General features: G+C 39.5%; 1 protein-coding gene across 7 annotated transcripts in view; it reads left to right on the top strand.

The window, feature by feature from the left end:
• Positions 1-21,023, top strand: part of rbbp8 (retinoblastoma binding protein 8) — a 128,630-nt gene extending 107,607 nt beyond the window's left edge. For 4 of the 7 annotated variants that reach the window (XM_073039142.1, XM_073039152.1, XM_073039135.1 and 1 more), the window contains exons 13-20: positions 2,845-2,965; positions 5,612-5,700; positions 6,664-6,766; positions 9,143-9,298; positions 13,333-13,402; positions 14,147-14,243; positions 16,493-16,634; positions 20,488-21,023. In XM_073039142.1, coding sequence (XP_072895243.1) covers positions 2,845-2,965; positions 5,612-5,700; positions 6,664-6,766; positions 9,143-9,298; positions 13,333-13,402; positions 14,147-14,243; positions 16,493-16,634; positions 20,488-20,588 — 879 coding nt within the window. In that variant the 3' untranslated portion in view covers positions 20,589-21,023. The remainder of the gene's footprint in view (positions 1-2,844; positions 2,966-5,611; positions 5,701-6,663; positions 6,767-9,142; positions 9,299-13,332; positions 13,403-14,146; positions 14,244-16,492; positions 16,635-20,487) is intronic. The other 3 variants (XM_073039170.1, XM_073039161.1, XM_073039179.1) reach the window with 3 other exon arrangements.
• The last annotated feature ends 911 nt before the right edge of the window (positions 21,024-21,934 follow it).

The raw sequence follows: 21,934 nt of genomic DNA, 5'->3' as shown, positions 1-21,934 counted from the left end.
TTTAATGGATGGATCATATATAACACTTCTGATTTTTTCTAAGTTTTATCATAACATAGTTTGAGAGAACCAGTGAAATGTGGTGGGAAGATTAATCTCTTTCCAATTCAGCAAAATAGATCTTTTAGCCATTAATGTAAGAAATGCAATCATCTGACATGCTGAAGAGGTTAAGTAATGTGGTTCTATCAGTGGTAAACCAAAAATTGCAGTAATAGGATGAGGTTGTAAGTCAGTATTCAATTCAGTTGAAATAATATCAAAGATATCTTCCCAATATTTTTTCAAAGAGGAACATGACCAAAACATATGGGTTAAAGAGGCTGTCTCAGAATGACAAGCCTCCAAAACTTTTTTCTGTCAGCTATTTGAACCTGAAATGAAAGTTTTAATAAGATCCTTTATCAGAATTGGGAATGGAAGAGAAAGAGGGGTTGAAGAATTTTTTAAAAATGCTACCAGGCAGGTACAGCAGGCAGTTAAAAAAGAAATGGCATCTAGGGCTATAGTGGAAAGGGTTTGGAGGTTGGAAAGGACAGTTACATGACATGCTAGACCTTAAGACATAGGAGCAGAATTAGGCCATTCAGCCCATTGAGTCTGCTCCGACTTTCCACCAGAGCTGATCCCAGATTCCACCCACCCCCATACACCTGCCTTCTCACCATATCATGTTAACCCCTTCATTCCTGGAATCATCCTCATGAACCTCCTCTGGACTCTCTCCAATGACAACACATCTTTTTTGAGACATGGAACCCAAAATTGGTGACCATACTCCAAGTGTGATCTGACTAGTGTCTTATAAAGGCTCAGCATTATTTCCCCTTGAAATAAATACAAACATTGCAATTGCCTTCTTCACCACAGACTTGACCTGTAAATTAACCTTCCTGGGGTCTTGCATGTGGACTCCAAAATCCCTCTGCACCTCTGATATTTGAACCTTCTTCCCATTTAGATAATATTGTACCTTCTACCAAAATGCATTATCATACATTTCCCAACTGTATTCATCTCCCACTTTTTTGCCCATTCTTCCAATGTGTCTAAGTCCTGAAGCATTGCTTACTCAGCACTACCTACCCCCCACCTGTCTTCGGATCATCCTCAAACTTTGCCACAAAGTCATCAATTCCATTATGTAAATCATTGACAAACAATGTGAAAAGTAGCGGTCCCAATATTCACCCCGAGGAGCAACAATATTCACTGGCAGCCGACCAGAAAAAGCCCCCTTTATTCCCACTTGCTGCCTGCTGCTTGTCAGCCATTACTCTATCCATGCCAGTATCTTTCCTGTAACACCACAGGATTTTATCTTGATAAGCAGACTCTGGTGTGGCACCTTATCAAATGCCTTCTGAAAATCCAAGTAAATGACATCCAGTGTCTCACCTTCATCCACCCTGCTTGGTACTTCCCGCATTCTTCACCCTTACGAATTTTGCCTTTGTGGTACAATTTAACTCTTCACTTTTGTGCCCATCATTGGCTTGTCCCTCCTTACATCCATCTTACTTGTAAACCTGCTGGCACAACCTCAGCTCTATCATGCTGGTTCCCATCCCCCTGCCATAAGTTGATGAGAGCAAGCCATGATTATTGTGCACATTTATCTTCTCCATACCAAGACAAAGATATGTTAGCACTAGGGCAGCCAAAGGAGATCTAACAGGCTAAATTCTATCAAAAGATGATTGTCTTACCAAGAGAAGATAAATAAATTGGTCTGTGTTATTTAGGGTTTAAAAGGATGAGGGGGTGATCTTACTAATTCCTATAACATATTCGGGTGGATATTTGATACTTTCACTAATGGGAGAGTGCAAGTAAGGGGTTTTAGTTATGATATTGAGGCCAACATACGTAGAAATCTCTTCATGCAGAGAGTTGTGAATCTGTGGAATTCTATATCCCAGATGTAGATGTTTCCTGAATTTGGATCATAAGTGTTTAAAATTGCAGATTTTTTTTGAAAACCGAGAGAAATGGGAGCCTTGCAGAACTGGCACAAATAAAGAGCCAGCACCAGGTAATTAGCTATGAATATTGAGGCAGGCTTGAGAAATCAAATGGCCTATTCCTGCACCTATAGTGTACTTCTGTGGATTTGATATCTAGTCTGGATGATGTAAAATGCCCTGACAGATGAGGTGTTCCTCATGTTTGCTTTGATACAATTGTAAATGTACAGGAAGCACATCACCTATTTCTCTGTCCACAGATGCTGCCTGACCTGTTGAATATTTCCTGTATTTTTAAAACATATAGTAGGCTGAGTTGGTGGTGGGGTGGAGATATGTCTCTATCAAAGGAGGTGTAAGGTACTCTTTCCCTCCGCTAGCCTGCAGGTCACATTTTGGTGAGATATAATACCTGCTTAGTCCCCCGATCGGGGTCAAGTGAAGCCATGGGAGCAGGTGGCGGATGGTCCTATGAACAAGTAGGATAGTCCTGCTTGTGCAACCACTGACACCAGGCAGACAGTCTCTGAAGGGTATTGATAATGGCTGGGGTCATCCATCTTGTCCTGTAAGGAATTTTCCCAGTAGAAGGCAATGGCAAACCATTTCTGTAGAAAACTTTGCCAAGACAATCATAGTCAAGACCATGATCACCCACGTCATACGACACGGCACGTAATGAATAAATGAAGGAGGCTGAAGACACTTTCATTTCTCATTAAATATGAAGTATAGAGAAGTGCAACACAGGAACAGGCACTTCATTTATATTACTATTTGATTATAAGACCACTCTATCATGCAATGAATTGATTGTTATGTTTGTAATTATTTGCCTTCGGTTATTCATTTTCTTGAAACAATTTCGTATTCTCAGGATTTTGAAGTCAAAACTTCCAAAAGGAAAAATTCAAAAACTACATCCAAGGAGTCTACCTCGGTGCTTCAGCCAAATCCCTGTGCAACTGTTACACTGTGTATAAATGACAACAAAACTGGTAGGTTAGTTTTCCCCTTAGCTAATAGCATTCATGTAATTGAACTGGAAGTCATTATTCCTTTAATGTAACTTAAAATATTGAGAGCTATTGGATTTCATACCAACTGTGTACATGCATGAGTTAAGTGCTCCTCTATAGAGCAATAACAGCACAACATTTGTAACATTGCTCATTGAAGAGAATATCTTGGTTATACTGAAGGAGAAACTAAAGTAGATGAGAGAGAGAGAAGAGTGCTAAACATAGAACATAAGCAAGATCAGCAGTGAATACCAGAAAATGCGTGGTCAGGTAAATTCTGAAGCAATTTGAAGTCCCTGTAGCAAAGTGGTTTCCACTGAGTTTTGGTAGGGAGTCCTAAAATTTTGACTAAATAATATGTTTTTGTATCAGGATGATGTGGATCTTGGAGGGAAACTTTGTGGTCTTTGTGTATGCTGCTTTTATCTACTTTTTGGTTGTAGACTTTAAAAATGGTGTCAAAGAAGCTGTTTGGAAGATGATTGATATGCTACAGGTCCTAGTTTTGTCTTCTGCACCTTCCACTGAACCAAGCCTGCTTCCTTAATTTATTAGCAATAGAAGTGTGAGAGATGCTCCAACAAGTTTTAGGGCATCATTGCAGTTTAAATACAGGCAATTAATGGATTATCCATAGTCAATTTAGGATGCTTTTTATGTTCAGTGAACTGCATAAATGTATATTAATATTTATAATGAGAAACACTGCCAGCAATGTTTTCTTAATTATTCATTCTTGTGATGAGGAGTTTGGAGTGATGGTGGTGTTAAACCATTGCAGTGGAGATGCTGGAATCTAAAGTGAAAAAAAATGCTGGAAGAACTCGAGTTCAGGCAACATTTGTGGAGGCTAAGGGGTGGTCTGCGTTTCAAGTCAAGACCCTCCCTCAATCCTGACCCAAAATGTTGTCTATTCCTTTGTCTCCACAGATGTTGCCTGATCTGTTGAGCTCCTCCATCAACTTGTTTTGTGTATTCAAGCATTAAGGAGCTTTTGGTAAAAGTACTTCATCAATGCAGTATGATGGGCATTTTCTGGGATTGTAGACCCAGTGATAATGAAGGGCAGCACTGCATTTCTGTGTCAGGACTAGTCACACATAAGGTCAAGTAGGAATATCCCAATATTTCTAATTTATCTCCCAGCTCAGGCTACCTATGTCAGTATGTATGCAGTTTTGCTATCAGAATGAATATCTAGCACCTCCACCCAGAGTGCATATATAAAAAGGCATTAGCTATAAAGTCAGAGACACCCCAGTAGGTCAGGCAGTGTCTATGGAGATGAAAGCTGAGTTGGTACTTCACGTCAATGACCAGGTAAAGGGTTATTGATCTGAATCTTGAATCTGCTGCTCTCTCCACAGATTATTTTGTTTCAGATTTATAGCATGGACAACTTTTTGTACAAAATAAAAATGGGTCAGCAGTTTCCCTGTGCCGGCTGACTCTGTGGTTAAGAAGGCGTACTGTGTATTGGCCTTCAGCAATTGTGGAATTGAATTTAGGAGCCGAGAGGTAATGTTGCAGCTATACAGGACCCTGGTCAGACCCCACTTAGAGTACTGTGCTCAGTTCTGGTCACCTCACTACAGGAGGGATGTGGAAACCATAGAAAGGGTGCAGAGGAGATTTACAAGGATGTTTCCTGGATTGAGGAGCATGCCTTATGAGAATAGGTTGAGAGAACTCGGCCTTTTCCCCTTGGAGCGACTGAGGATGAGAGGTGACCTGATAGAGGTGTATAAGATGATGAGAGGCATTGATCGTGTGGATAGTCAAAGGCTTTTTCCCAGAGCTGAAATGGTTGCCACAAGCGGACACAGGTTTAGGGTGCTGGGGAGTAGGTACAGAGATGTCAGGGGTAAGTTTTTTTACTCAGAGAGTGGTGAGTGCACGGAATGGGCTGCCGGCAACAGTGGTGGTGGCAGATACGATAGGGTCTTTTAAGAGAGTTTTAGATAGGTACATGGAGCTTAGTAGAAAGCTATAGGTAAGCCTAGTAATTTCTAAGTTAGGGACATGTTCAGCACAACTTTGTACGCGAAAGGGCCTGTATTGTGCTGTAGGTTTTCTATGTTCTATGATCACTGTATTTAAAAATAGTTTCTTTTGTATGCTTCTTTGAAACCTTTTACCACTCTTTGGTGAAAGTTACCCTCAATTTTTCTCTTAATATGGCATTATTTGTGAAAATCCACTTTGATACTAGACAAAAGGCTTCTGCTTGTATCAGTCTTGCCACAAGCGTGCTTGTGACACATTGAATAATGAGGCAATTCAGCAATTGCTTTCCTATTTCTTCTGGCCCATTCACTCTAATTCTTTCTTTCTTTCTCTCTGCTTCTTTCATATTTTCTCCTACTTTTTCTTTTACCTGTTTCTTTTATGTTGTCCCAGCGCCTCCCATGTTTTTCCTCTTTTACTGCACCTGCCACAACATGCAAGTAATTTTTTTTTACACCCAACTTCATTTCTACCAGGGCAATGTATTCTTCACCTTACCCATAGTCGTATTGCTGTGTTTGCTGCAGTACCAGGTAATCTGGTGTCCTGTGTTCTCATCTGCATTAACTGTGCTTGGTAGATGACTGAAGTTTTGCGCCTATTGATAATTTTCAGCAAGAAAACCTGAAAACATTCAGTGGAGCATAGATCCAGAAGTAGATCTCTCCGATTGTAAGATGGACACTTTAGAACTGGAATTGAAGGTAAGCTATCATTTTAATTATTATTTTAGGTCACTCTCTCATTCTTACTTTGAACCATGGAACTTGACAGCGTAGAGAGTGATGGCTAGTTCTTTATTAGAGCAACCCAAGACTCAGCCCACAGCCTTGTTCTCTCCCCAGAATCTTCTAACCTTTAACTTCCTCAAATGTTTCCCAGGTAAAGAAGGATTTTGATAGATTTTCATACTACTTATTTTTGATCATACAAATAACACACTATTCATATCCAATAAAGCATAGGAATCGGCTGCTTCCAGGCCATCAGCTAATTAACTATGTCTGCCAAGTACACAACCTTCTCAGCAGGGTGTGGTAGGGAGGGACTGCAAAGTGAGGTAAGTACAGGTCCCAGTGTGCAAGAGTACAGGACCCTGTCATTTGTGTCACTGAGCAGCACTGGGGAAGGATAGAACTGGAAGTAATGGGCAGCATTGAAGCAAAGAAGTTGGTGGACAGCTTTTTAAGTAATTGTAATATTTTATTTATGAACAGAAATCTAAAAATGACTGCAAACAGTGGTAATATGATATAAGCAAAACCTAGAAATAATCAGCATGTCATTTGGTATCTGTGGGGAGATAAACTGTTAATGTTTCAGAGGGTTGGTGGTCTGTGGGAAGCTCATCCACTTGAAACAGTTCTGCAGACCTGCCACTTCAGATCCTTTACTCCCCAACATTGCTCAGTTTCACAGTTGGCCAGGAGAATTTGCAGCTGGTTTATCAATTTGTCCAAATGAGATCTTAATCCATGGGAACAATTTATTTTGCAGAAAACAGTGATCTTGTCTATACTGTTTGTAGTCATAAGAAAGTTAGCAAAGGGAGTACAACAACCAGCTTTATTTTCTTAAACAGTTGCAGCACTTTTTCAATTATTTATATTGAAATTCTTGAGTTATAATTATGGAAGGAATTGGTTGAATGTTAATTATTCTAACAGCCCAGCAGACAACTGGGGACAGATACACCAGATATAGATTGCACTTTCGTGAGTGAAAGCATGTTGTTGAAAGCAAAAAAAACAAGAACAGACCTGACCACTGGTGAGTAATTAAGAAAGGTAATGAATTATTCTTTTGATTTGTGATCTATTCAAGGCTAACTTTAGTGCATGAGGCATAGATTGTGGATAACCAGAGTTTTTTTCCCAGGGCGGAAATAGCTAATATGGGGGGGGGGGCGCATAACTTTAAGGAGATTGGAGGTAAGTATTGGGGGGGCATCGGATAATTTTTTCTTTACACATGGTGGAGGTTTTAGAGTGGAATGCTCTGTTAGGGGTGGTAGTAAAGCAGATGCATTAGGAATATTTAAGAACCTCTTCGGTCATGGGTGTTGGAAAAATGTAGGGCTATGTAGGAGGAAAGGGTTAGATTTATCTTAGGTGGTTGAAAGGCCAGCACAAGATTGTTGGCTGAAGGATCTGTATAATGCTGTACCGTTCTATGTTTTATACCAGCAATGCTAAGAAATAATGTGAAATTCATCATCTTGAAACTTAAAGTTCACATTTCACTTTCAAAGAAATACAGTATATTTTTAAAGGTTTATAGAACATAATTAGATTTTTTTATTTGAGGGGGCTCTATAAGACATATGAGGAAATTGCAATAATAATGAAAAATATTTTCCTAAACAAATAGTTGCTAGGTGCACCAGGAACATTGTACCAATCACACAATGGTAATGGGTAATAATTCTTAACAACCTGGACAAGCTGCAGCAAAGCAGGCTGAAATATTGACAGAGAAATGTGGCTACTTTTACATGGATGGAGAGATTTGGATTTATATCAACACAAAGATAAGAACATGAGCAAATAACATCCATTTCACCCCTTCAGAATGTTCTTCCACTTGACTCAGATTGGGTACCCTTATTATGATTTTATTCCCCCTGTTTAGTGCTGTAATCATTTTAGCCTGTTGATTTTCATTTTTGAAATGTGCCGTTGAACTTCTCAACAGCTATTTTAGGAAACTCTGTTCCAGTCTTTGGAGTGAAAGTGCACTTTCTCTCGATGTAATTCAGGAAATATCACTGATTTGCCCACTGAAGTAAGATCTGTGATCAAGTATGCGCACAGAGTTTAGCTATTGCACAGTAACTCCAAAGCCATTTTTTTGTAACCAGCTGGATATATTTGAATACAAAGAATAATTGTAAGCAGAACGGTTTCAATGTGACAAGTGGCAACCTACTGGATGCTTACTGCAGGTACAAGTTCTTGGCCCCTGTTGTTTCGATTTGTTTTAATTATTTACAGAAAAGGGAACAGCAAACATCAAAAGTTCGGCAATTGTACAAAATATGGAAAGAATTGTACATTGCTGAAAATTGATGGAATGTTGTTGAGATTTTGGTATTAATTTGCAAACTGGACCAAAATTGAGGTATTTTGTTTATTAATTCAAAGTGTAGAAGGCTGAGAATGGAGTGCAACATTTATTTTATTTTTATTTATTTGGAGTTACAGCGTGGAACTGGCCTTTCCAGCCCAATAAGCCACGCCACCCAGGACCCACCTACTTAATCCTAATCTGATAACGGGACAATATGCAATGATCAATTAACCTACTAACCAGTATGTCTTTGGACTGTAGAAGGAAACCAGAGCACCTGGAGGAAACCCATCTAGTCACGGGGAGAACATACCACCTCACCTTTACATATGGAATTAAATAGAATTGAGTGCTGTCAGAAAGAACATACAGGAGGAAATTATTCAAAACACTTGTCATAACATGGCCCTCTGAAAATGCCAGGCAAGACCTCCACTGAACGATCGTGGAATTGAACTCGAGTCACAGGGTATAACAAACAATGCTTGCTCCAATTTATGGACCCCAGTATCCTATTTGGAATATGGGGTGGGTATAGGAGATGACAGGTAATCCACTGGACAGATAAGAATAAAGACAGGAAGTGTCTTTTAAAGGGCAGTTCTAAATTAACTTTAGAAGTCATTAAGGTCTTCAAAGGAATAAATAAAATGTATCCCTGACCAATAAGGTCAGAGATGTAAGCTGAAGAATAATGGGAAGAAAAAAACTTAATGCATAGTTCAAATGTAACTAGATGCAAAAGCAGCATAAAAACTAATGAAGGATAAAACAGAATTAATAATGAATTTCAAGATGATGAGTTTTGTTACACTGACCGAATTTTTAAAAAGGATTAGATAGTTGGGGAGGACGGTCCATGATTTTACATTGTCTTGATGGATATAAATGGACATTTCTGGTTCGATCCAATTTTTTTGTTATTAAGTTAGCACAACAGTTGCTAGCTGTGATTGGTTGCCTGTTGCTGTTTTGTCCTCCTTCCATTGACATGGCAGTGGTGTGCTGAGCAGTTTTGCTGTATTATTTTAAATATTTTTGTTTGAATCAGTAACGCACCTTTAACTTTGAATCTAGATCACTGCAAGAGTTTTTATTGCCAACTTCCTTTTTTGGCTCAAGCAGGGAGACACACCTTGAATGACAGCCTCTCTGAAATTTTTGACCGCACTGCTTATGGAGAATATGAATCATATCCCCAAGATAAAAGTCCCCAGAAAGAACGTGAAGATGGTAATCCTTAATAAAGATAAAATGTTTTGTTATAGTGATTTAGTAAATGTTTGTTCAGCATTTATTAGAGCCAACCAGGAAGTGCCATTTTTATTACAAATATTTGCTTAATTCTTAGCTCAAGAAGTGGTGTTAGAATTGACTTCCTGGGCTAGAAAGAGGCTAAAATTAGCCAGAATGTATTTTCTCTGAAGACAGAATATAGGGAGTTAGGTAAAAAGCTGAAAAGCAGGACCTCCAGGGTAGTAATCTCTGGATTGCAGCCTCTGCCATGTTGCCAGTGAGGACAAGAATAGGATTATTTGGCAGATGAATGCGTGGCTGATGAAATGGTACGGAGGCAGGGTTTCAGATTTCTAGATCATTGGGATCTCTTCTGGGAAGGTATCACCTGTACAAAAAGGTTACACCTGAACCCAAGCAGGACCAATATCCTTGACGGTAGATTTGTTAGCGCTCTTAGGGAGGATTTAACCTAATTTAGCAGGGAGTTGGGAACCAAAATGATAGTAATGAGGGATGGAGCTGTTGGTATACAAGTAGATGCAAAGTGCAGTGAGGAATAACAGGCAGGTGATAGGGCAAAAACTGCAGTCAATGGGATGAGTTGATGTGTAACAGAGGACCAAAATCAGAAAGAGTGATCAATACAGCAGTGAAGGTGTTATATTTGAATACATGCAGTATATGGAATAAGGTAGATGATCTTTTAGCACAATTACAGATTGGCAGGTACGATGTTGTGTGCGTCACTGAGTCGTGGCCGAAAGATCCTAGTTGGGAGCTTAACATCCAAGGTTACTGATTATATCAAAATGACAGTCAGGTAGGCAGAAAGGGTGGGGTGGGCTTTGTTGGTAAAAATGAAATCATATCCTTAAAAAGAGGTGACATAAGATTGGAAGGTGTAGAATCCTTGTGGGAAAAGTTAAGAAACTGCAAGGATAAAGATACCCTGAAGGGAGTTATATCCAGGACTCCAATAGCCAGGATGTGGGGTACAATTTACAATAGGGGATAGAAAAGGCATGTAAGAGGGCAATGTTATGATAATGATGGGGTATTTCAATATGCAGGTAGATTGGAACTATCAGGTTGGTGCTTGATCCCAAGAGAGGGAATTTGTAGAATGCTTATGAGATGGCTTTTTAGAGCAGTTCATGTTTGAGCCCACTAGGGAAGGGCAATTCTGAATTGGGTGTTCTGTAACGAACCATATTTGATTAAGAAGCCTAAGGTAAAGAATCCCTTAGGAGACAGTGATCATAATATGATAGAATTCATCCTGCAGCTTGAGAGAGAAAGATAAAGTCAGGTGAATCACTATTATAGTGGAGTAAAGGGAATTACAGAGGCATGAGAGAGGAGCTAGCCAATGTTGATTGGAAGAGGGCACTAACAGGGATGTCAACAGAACATCAATGGCTGGAGTTTCCGAGGGTATTTGGCAGGTGCAGGGCAGATACATCCCAAAAATGAAGAAGCATTCTAAATGGAAGAGAGGCAATTATGGCTGACAAGGGAAGACAAAGCCAGCATAAAAACAAAAGAGAGGGAATAAGATATAGCAAAAATTAGTGGAAAATTAGAGAATTGGGAACCTTTTCAAAAATAACAGAGGGCAACTAAAAAAGCCAAAAAGGGAGAAAACATGAAATATGATAGCCGATAATATAAAATAGGATATCAGAAGTTTTCTCAAAAATATAAAGAGTAAAAGAGAGGCAAGAGTGGATATCATACCGCTGGAAAATGACATTGGAGAGGTAGTAAAGGGGGACAAAAGAGCGGCAGCTGAACTTGATCAGTATTTTGCATCAGTCTTCACTGCAGAAAACACTAGCAGTATGCCAGAAATGTGAGAGTGTCAGGAGGCAGAAGTGAGTGTAATTGTTATTACTAAGGAGAAGGTGCTTGGGAAGCTGAAGTTAGATAAGTCACCTGAACAAAATGGATTTCATCCAGGGTTCGTGTGGATAGTCAGAGGCTTTTTCCCAGGGCTGAAACGGCTAGCATGGGAGGACATAGTTTTAAGGTGCTTGGAAGTAGGTACAGAGGAGATGTCAGGGGTAAGTTTATTACGCAGAGAGTGGTGAGTGTGTGGAATGGGTTGCCGGCGGCAGTGGTGGAGGCGGAAATGACAGGGTCTTTCAAGAGACTCCTGGATGGATACATAGAGCTTAGAAAAATAGAGAGCTATGGGTAAGCCTAGGTAGTTTTAAGGTAAGGACATGTTCAGCACAGCTTTGTGGGCCAAAGAGCCTGTATTGTGCTGTAGGTTTTCTATGTTTCTGAAAGAGGTAGCTAAAGAGATTGTAGAGGCATTACTAATGTCTTTCAAGAATCACTAGATTCTGAAATGATTCTTGAGGACTGGAAAATTGCAAATGTCTCGCCACTCTTTAAGAAGAGAGGGAGGCATAAGTTAGGAAATTATAGACCAGTTAGCTTGACTTCAGTGGTAGGGAAGATGATGAAGTCCATTATTAAGGATGAGGTTTCAGGATACATGGAGGCACATGATAAAATAGGCCAAAGTCAGCATGATTTACTTAAGGGGAAATCTTGCCTGACAAATCTGTTGGAATTCTTTGAGAAATAGTAGGCAGGATAGACAAAGAAGAGTCAGTGGATGTTGTTTACATGGATTTTCAGAAGACCTTTGACAAGGTGCTTCACATGAGGCTGCTTAACAAGATAAGAGCCCATGGTATTGCAGGAAAGGTACTGACATAGATAGAAGGAAGTGAAGTGTGGAAATAAAGGGGGCCTTTTCTGGTTGGCTGCCAGTGATTATTGGTGTTCCACAGGGGTCGGTGTTAGTACTGCTTCTTTTCGTATTTGATGTCAATGATTCGGATGACCGAATTGATTACTGTATGGCCAAGTTTGCAAACTATTGGAAGATAGCAGCTAATGTTGAGGAAACAGTGAATCTGCAAAAGGAATTAGACAGATTAGGACAATGGGCAAAGAGGTTGCTGATGGAATATAGTATAAGAGTATAGTCATACACTTGGTAAAACAAATAAAGGTGTAGACTATATTCTAAACAAGGAGAATATTCAAAAATCAGAGGTGCAAAGGGACTTGTGCAGGATTAGGTTGCAGGTTGAGTCAATGGTAAGGAAGACAAATGCAATGTTAGCATTCATTTCAATAGGACTGGAATATAAGAGAAAGGATGTAATACTGAGGCTTCATAAGACATTGGTTCAGATCGCACTAGGAGTATTGTGAGCACTTCTGAGCCCCTTATCTGTAAAAGGATGTGCTGCCATTGAAGAAATGCAGAGGAAGTTCACTAGAATGATCCCAGAAATGAAAGGGTTAACATACAAGGGGCGTATGATGGCTCTGGACTATTACTTGCTTAAGTTTAGAATGAAGGAGGATCTCACTGAAACCTATCGAATATTGAAGTTGGATTGAGTGGATGTGTGGAAGATGTTTCCTACCATCTGTGCATCTAGAACCAGAGCACACAGCCTCAGAACAGAGGGCCATACGTTTAGAATAGAGATGAGGGGGAAATTCTTTAGCTGAATATAGTGAAGCTGAGGAATTCATTGCTACAGCCAGCTGTGGAGGCCAAGTCACTGAGTATATTTAAAGTGGGAGTTGATAGGTTTTTGATTAGTCAGGGTGTCAAAGGTTGCGAGGAGAAGCCAGGAGAATGGGATTGAGAGGGATAATGAATCAGCCATGAAGGTATGGCAGAGCAGACCCAATGGGCCGAATTGCCTAATTATGTTCCTGTGTTTTATGGTCTTAGTGTTTAATTTTCTGCTGTGCAGGGATATTTGCTGAAAAATAAACCTGTGCCTTCTGAACACCTGGGTGCCCACTGCACATTGTCCCAGCTCATGAGTGAAGATTGGTGATATTGATAAAGCTGTCAGCACCTGTGGAACAAAATTGTGCCTCAAGTTGTGCCCTCAATTTATAAACTTTCTTCAGTCCTTTTGAGTTGATATTTCTGTTAGCTACTGAAGATGGGATTGAATTTAAGATGGAATTATTTTTGTTTTTAGTTTTTCAAGAAGAACCAGAGAAAGTAAAAAGTGAATCTTCTCTGCAGCCTTATTTAAACTCCGGGCAGAGGTAATGTAACTTAATCGTTAATTATGCATTATTAATCATTCATATAATACACAATTTGCAAATAAACCAAGTTTTACTTTTGAACACGATTTACAAATTTGATGTGCACTGCTGAGAAGGAGAACGTAACTGCTGTTGGGTGCTCACAGAGACTGATACTTGGTGTCTGTACTGCTTCCACTGGATTTGGCATAACTTCAAAATAAAAGGCAAATTTCATCACCCTATCAGCAAGCAGCACCCAGGTTTCCAATAACATTCAAATCTATTGTTGGAGACTTCAAAAATACACACCCAGGCACTTTTTAAATCGATTTCATATTATATTTGTGAGTGTGAAATCTTGGTTTATGAACTCAGCCAATTTTATTTTCAGAAGTCCTAGCCTGTAACATTATCACTGTACTGTTCATAATCCCCAGAGCCACATTACATTACCAAGAGAAAATCTGCAGGGGCTAAAATCCAAGCAACACACACAAAATGCTGGAGGAACTCAGCAGGCCAGGCAGCACCTATGGAAAAAGTCAACGTTTCAGGCAGACCTGCCAGAGTGTCCAGGTCCAAAGCCACCAGTGTATGTTTTTCTGTAGATGCTGCCTGGCTTGCTGAGTTCCTCCAGCATTTTGTGTGTGGTGCTTTCATTACCAAGATTATATATTTGCAAGAAGTAGTATGTTCTTGCAAGAACAGAACAAATTTATTAGTGAATCTAATTTGGTCAATGTATTATTTGGTTACTAGAAAAAATACAGTTTTAAACTTTCCTCACATTGAGGTGGTCCGTAACAAGGAAGAAAGAAGAAAGATGCAAGGGCACACATGCAAGGAATGTGAAGTAGTAAGTACTGACCTGGCATATGATCAGATCTTTGACTTTATTTTTTAATCTTTCATTAGTTATATCTTTTAACTTATTTCCTGTGAAAGAACAAGAGATCTTAAAGTTCATTATTTGAATTTAATTTGCCTTTATTACTGATATAATAAATATGAACATTCTGATGACAAATAAAATCATATTGCAATCCAGAAATGAGCAGTTTGGTCAGAATAATCAACCACTACAGCTTGCATTGTATTGTGCCCTTAAGCATAGTGAAATATCCATGAGTAATTGTCAAAAATTGATTCCAAGCCTTACAAGTGGGTATTCGCCTAAGGAAACTTTAAGGAATTTCATGGAAGGTGAAAGACAGTCTAGAGCTTACAGTTTCAGTAGTAGAAGGCAAAGACAGCTTTAGTGCGGTGATTACACTTGAGATTCATGAAACCTCAACCTGCTGCAATTTGCCAATTTGTCTATGATTATTCACCAATTAGGTCTATGGTGCCGTCTCTGTGGCCCTACATCTGGATGACAAAGACACCTATGCTAGACTATTGTTTATTGAATACAGCTCCACCTTCTGGCCTATAATTCCAAGCAAATTCATCTCCATTATCCTTTGCATCTGGATGCCTGACTTCCTGACCAACAGGCCACAATCAGTAAGGATAGGCATTAATACCTCTGCCACAATTATTCTCAACACTTGGTGCCCCACAAGCCTGCATCCTCAGTTCCCCTACTCTACTCTCTATGAATTCATGACATGTTCTAACTCCATCTAGTGGATTGTATCTCAAATAACAATGAGTTGGAGTACTGGAGAGAGATGGAGAGACTAGTAACATGGTGACTTGGTAACCTTTCCCTCAATGCCAGCAAAGCAAAAGAGCTGGTCGTTGACTTCAGGAAGGGGGACAGCGCACATGCGCCTGATAACATTCCGATTCAGACTTGTATGTCACATGTACCTCGAAACATACAATGAAATGTGTTGTTTACATTAACATCCAACCAATTTCCTAAAGACTAGAATTAGAGGTAACTCAGACATTTCCTGGGCTACAGCAACTGAGAGACGTGGAGGGATAAGAACATGGTGAGATTTATTTTGAGAAGGTGAATGAGAACTTAATTGTTCAAGCTGGAGCCAGTGTAGGTCGGTAAACACTGGATGCCATTAAATTAAGGGCACAGGACCCTTTGATAATCTCAGTTTTGCAGGAAAATAGATGAGGGAGGCTGTTCATGAATTTGTGGGAATAATCCAATCCAGAAATAACAAAGGTATAGGATAGTGTTTCAGTGACAGCTGAGATGAGAGTGGAATTGGGCATTGATATGGATGTTGAAATAGATGATCATAGTGATGACATAAGTATGTGATATGAAACTCATCACAGGGTTAAATATTTAACCAAGGTTGTAAATAATATAGTTTGGATTCAGACAGTTGACAATGATATTTGGAACAGAGCATGTTCTATGGAAAAAGGGAAAATCTGGACACTTAAAATGAAAAAAGGAAATGTTGGAAGTATCCTGAAACTTGTAGAGTTTTGATGAACATTTTTACCTGTATAGTAACCTTTCATACAGTATGTACCATGTTACGTCTCCATAAATTTCTGATTTCCCTGTTTCTGGTTGAGCCAAATTATTTGATTTAAAATTAACAGTTTAGATAAAATAGACAAAGATTACAAAAGCAAGAATATTATTTTAGAGCTTTATAAAGCATTAGTTTTGTTCTAACCAGAACTTTTGCAACTAATTCTGGCCACTGCAGTGTAGGATGACTGTAAATTCACTCATCATCAGCATCAGGTGCCATGCCCAGTTTGAGCTTTGACTGCCACGACCCACACACTCCTGTTTCGGGTCAAGTGGATCAATTCATTGGTATTCATTTCCAGTTCTCTGGCTGCTGCCTCCATCATCATTTGTCTTTGCCTTCCTCTTGCTTTCTTCCTTTGAATCTTTCCCATATTTACTGTGCATTCACTAGAGAATTAGAAAGATTTAATGGATTCGGACCTAGTTATATGGCTAGAAACTGGAATTTTTCTCTGGTCATTTGATGCTGTTTGGAATCATCAGGTGTTAGGACAGAGTAAATGAACAAGTCCTATTTCTGTTATTGGGTAGCTCAGGAACTTAGGGTGGGGGAATAGTCAGAGAAAGGTGATGTAGAATAAGCATCCAGTTGTAGGTATCAAGAGCAATTGAAATGTATTTTAATTTATTGTCATTTATTTCAGTATTATGCAGATCTTCCAGAAGAAGAGAGACTGAAAAAGTTGGCAAATTGTTCCAGACATAGATTCCGGTACATCCCCCCAAACACACCAGAGAATTTCTGGGAGGTGGGGTTTCCTTCCACCCAAACCTGTGTTGATAGAGGTGAGAAAGTACAGAATTACCTCATGGGTCAAGTTTTAGTGGCTTCTTTTGTAATCAGATTTGTTTTTTCCATATTTCCATTCATGTCACTAAATGACTCCTTAAAGTCAACAAATAATTTGGGGAGGTTTCCTGGCTTTATCATGTTTTAGAACTTCACACCTTGATAGATGCATTTTGAAACATTGCAGTTGAGAAAACATGGGTCCCAAGGAGTTATTTTCACAGTTTTGGGAGAAGTGCCCAGATCAGCATCTTAGACACAAGAGTTTCATGTTGGAATGATCATTCACTTCCATTGCTCAACAGCTTTCATTTGGACTTTAACAAAGGACTACTTCATGTTAGGCTGTTTTATTTCACAGAAAGCTAGGAATTAATTTACCACTCATTGGACTGTTTAAAAGATGGACATGCAAAAAATGCTGGAACTCATTAAGTCAGGCAGCATCTACAAACAGTCGACATCTTGGGATTGATGAAGGGTCTCAGCCCAAAACATTGACTATTTATTCCCCTCTATAGATGCTGTCTGACCTGCTAAGATCTTCCAGCAATGCATGTGTGTTGCTCTGAATTCCCAGCATCTGCAGAATCTCTTGTGCTTATGTAAGAGGGAGCTGTGAAGTGGAGGGGCAAGCTACAGAGGGCAATGCGAAGAATAGAACATAGGAGAGAGAACTTCAGGAATTAATGTTCTGTCACTAGAATAACCCACTGTAAAGGGAAAGGTATCATTATAAGGCCAAATTGTACTGTGTAATCAATAGAAAGGTTCTTCTATTAGTATAAGTAAGAATATTGCAGAAGTTATGTTTGCTCCAGTTCACTTGTAGGCTTGTGCAAATACATAATAAAGCTATTAAGATATAGGAGCACACTTAGGCCATTTGACCCATCATGCCTGCTCTGCCATTTCATCATGGCTGATCCACTTCCCTCTCAGCCCCAATCTCCCGCCTTCTCCCCATGTCCCTTTGTGCCTATACTACTAAAAACATCTATCAACCTGTGCCTTAAATATACGCAATCACTTGGTCTGCACAACTACCTGTAACAATGAGTTCCACAGATTTACCACTGTATGGCTAAAGAAATTACTTCTCATCTCTGTTCTAAATAGACGTCCCTCTATCCAGAGGCTGTGTCCTCTAGTCTTAGACTCCCCCACCGTAGGAAACATCCTCTCCACATCCATTCTATTAGGGCCTTTCACCACTCGATGTTTCAATGAGATACCCCCTCATTCTTCTGAATTCCAGTGAGTACAGGCCTAGGGCCATCAAATGCTCATCATATGTTAAGCCTTCCCAGAATCATTTTCACAAACCTCCTTTGAATCCTCTCTAGTACCAGCACATTCTTTCTAAGATAAGGGGCCCAAGACTGCTCACAATACTCCAAATAAGGCATCATCATGCTTTATAAAGCTTTAAAATTACATCCTTTTATATTCTAATCCTCTCGAAATGAATGCTAACATTGCACTTACCTTCCTCACCTCCGACTCAACCTGCAAATTAACCTTAAGGGAATCCAGCATGAGGATTCCCAAGATGCTTTGCACTTCAGATATTTGAATTTTCTCTCCATTTAGAAAATAGTCTACATTTTTATTCTCTCAAAGTGTACGGCCACACACTTTGGAAGAAGAACTAAAAAATGTAGTCTATTTTCTAAAGTGTCTAACCATAAATTTCCTAACACTGTATTCCATCTGCCACTTCACTGCCCATTCTCCTAAATCTGTCTAAGTCATTCTGTAGCCTGTGAATGTAATATAGATTAGGAAATCTTGTATCCAGCAGAATATCAATTAAATATAAAGACATGAGGAGAGTATAGGAAGGAGGATATTCAGTCCATAATGTCTGCCAGCTCCTTGCTGGAAAAAGTCTCCTCCTCATTCACCTACTTTGTGGTAAAAACCTGAGGGCTTCTCAATACACTGGCTGGATTGGACTGCTGATACGGAGAAGCCAGAAGACAGGGGTCTGTGTTTCATGATACCTCTTTGTGGTGCCCGAATGCAGCAGAATTATTGCACTTCATTTCCCCCGACCTGGAACGTCTGATGATTAAGTTCAGACTGTTTCACTTACTTAAGAGAATTCTCCATCATGGCCCTGATCGCAGTTTAGATACCGACAAAAGCAGATGTTAAACAAGCACTCTACATTGTGAATGTCTTGATTAACAAACAAAAAATGGTGTACCTGATGCTTTTCAAATCGGGGGCTTCAGTCAGGCTTGTTTGAAAAAAAATCTCTGCCCAATTATCATCAACGTATCACCTGTAACACCAGCAGTTCCAACACACTCAACCTCTGTTACAGTACGATTAGGAATGCCTACCTTTCCATGCCTAGACCACATTTCAAGAAATCTGATCACTTAGCTGTCCTCCTACCTGTGTATAGGCAGAGGCTAAAGAACAAAGCTTCAGAGATAAGACAACACATACGAAATGCTGGAGGAACTCAGCAAGCCGGGCAGCATCCATGGGAATGAACAAACAGTTGATGTTTCAGGCCAAGAACCTTATTCAGGACTGAAAAGGAAGGGGAAGTTACTGAATAAAAAGGTGGAGGAGGGGAAGGAGAATAACTACAAGGTGATAGGTGAAGCCAGGTGGGTGAGAAAGGTGAAGGGCTGGAGAGGAAGGAATATGATAAAAGAGGAGAGTAGACATAGGAGAAAGGGAAGGAGGAGGGGGAGATGATAGGTAGGTGAGAAGAGGTAAGAGGCTAGAGAGGTGAATGGAAGAAGAGGGGAGGGAATTTTCTTTTACAGGAAGGAGAAATTGATATTCTTGCCATCAAGTTGGAAGCTACCCAAATAGAGTATAAGGTGTTTCTACCCCACCCTAAGGGTGGCCTCATGGTGGCAAAGAGGGGGCAATAGACCGACATGTCAGAGCAGGAATGGAAACTGGAATCAAAATGTTTGGCCAACATGAAGTTCTGGTTTTGGCAAATGGAGCAGAGATGTTCCCCAATTTATGACCGGTCTCACCAATATTGAGGTGGCCACATCAGGAGCACAAGACACCCTGTTGGATGTGGTCTTTCATTGATTCTATTGTGTTTTTTGTGTTTACTGTGATTGCCTGCAAGAAAATGAATCTCAGGGTTGTATATGGTGATATATGTGTACTCTGATTATAAATTTACTTTGAACTTGCACTTCCTGTAAAAAGCAACATTTGTATTTACATAGCAATGTTCAGGCCCTTTGAGCAGTCATTTTGCAGTCATTGTTGAAAGAATTATAGCAGTCCAAATGTGCACAGGAAACTCCTGCTAACAACACCAACCTGATTATCTGTTTCTAGTTACTTTGATCAATGGATAAGTACATGTTTGTCCACCAAGGTCTAGTTCCTCATTCTTTACAATATTGTCATAACCCTTACAATATTGTTGTATTTGTCCAAATTTTGTCTGCAGGACTTGAAAGTACATCTTTCTGTTTCTAAGGCAAAATCCCAGCAAGTGAGCTAAGTGTGACATTAAGATGACATAATTGCCTTTGCTTGTTAAAGATTGTGTAAAACATTTCATGTGCTAATTTTACATAAGTTTCTCTCCACCTCTTGCTCTTTCCTCTGTAACAGTTTTGAAAGGATGATTTGTAGAATACACAAAATGGTGCCGGTGAACAGCGGCAACTTTTTGTGGGCTGCTTTGAACTTGATTATCAAGATCTTTAAGTGTCCTGATAGGTTCCCTTATCCACCCCTCCATCAATGCTGTCTGACTTGCTGAGTCCCTCCAGCATTTTATTTGCGTTGTTCAGTTGTTCCATCTTGTCAAACTTGCCCATTTAATCGCCAATGCCATTCTTTTTTTAGGTTATATTAAGGAAGAGAGCACACCTTGCCAGCGACCGAGACGAAGACGACCTTATAATCCAACATTTTTACTGAAGGACAAAGAACAGAATTTAACTTAACCATCCCAGTAAAAGGCAACAGCAGAAAACAAAAAAAAATCTACACTAAAGAATGTATCTTGAACGTCAAACCTTATAGCCCAAAAGACAAGTTTATTGTAGCAGTTGGTTAGATCTAAATTGTTTTTCTACAGGTATTATTTAAATTATGATTTTCACCTGGATATTAGGTGAAAGCTTTTACATTTGCACACCACGCATAAGGTTTGGTGCTATTTATTGCACTGAATGATAGCGCTGGATAATTATGCCCTTAAATTTGTAAAACCACTATGTAATTGTAAATAATAAGCTAAACTTTTGGAAATTTGATAATGAGTAAAATTAGAGTGATGAAAATCTGATCAATGTAATAGCTCATCAACATTGACCAAATGAAAAGCCGGCATGGTTTTGAGCACCTGTTCATTCATAGAATAAATCTTTTTGCAAAAAGCAAGGTATGTAAGTTCTATAATAGTTAAGCCAGAGGACTGATACTGTGCAAGTTATTCACGGAGAAGACTGCAGTTCCTGACCTAGTCCTTGGATTGGCCTGAGTTGGCTATTAGATAACATGGTTGTGTCAAGCTCACATCTTTTTGGCTTCGTACCTGCCTCCATGTCATGATGACAGTGGACATGCAGCCACATTCCTATTCTTATTAACAATGCAGTTCATCTTGCTAGAAAGTAGTCTTTCTTGGGCATCTTCTGAAATGAATACTGGCTCAGCTGTGAGAAATGTCACGCCAGTCTTGACTGTTACTTGGAGAAGACAAGGGTGGTCGGCCTCTGTCCCACGGGCTAGTGTTGTCACCAGTGGAGGAGATATAAAAAGACTGATAGCAGAGTGGGAAATTTGCCGATATCAAGAGGGAGCTGGTGATTGATCAGTCAGTAGATAAGGAGGCAAAACTTATGGTTAATATTAATATTCATGCTACTCTCTAATACTGTTTAAAAGGTTTAACACATGACTTAAGCAGGCACTTAAATGTAATGCTGAGATGTAATAGGTTAAACATCATTAAAGGTAGAATTTTTCAAAAGAAGTATTAGACTGAGGGCCTCCAAATCTGTTCTGTATTATTCCGGTGTATGCTGAAGTCCCATGATTCCACTCGGAAAAGAACATTCCCAACGCAGAGTCATTCCCATTCAGTATTCTGCTATATGTTCAGATCTTATTGTGCATACTGGATGCAATGTTAACTGACCTCCTGCAGTTTGAAGTTTGTGAAGCATTTGAAGGGTGATGATGCACTGAATAAAACCATCTCTGTATTTTTCATGTTTCACAAGTTGAGTGTCAAGTACTGCAACTCTCAGCATGCTAGACAGAATATAGCATGTTTAGGATATTT

This window comes from Hemitrygon akajei, chromosome 1 (assembly GCF_048418815.1).
Source record: "Hemitrygon akajei chromosome 1, sHemAka1.3, whole genome shotgun sequence".
NCBI lineage: Eukaryota > Metazoa > Chordata > Chondrichthyes > Myliobatiformes > Dasyatidae > Hemitrygon > Hemitrygon akajei.
The sequence above is the reverse complement of the archived record's forward strand: the minus strand, read 5'-3'. Positions and strand labels throughout refer to the sequence as shown.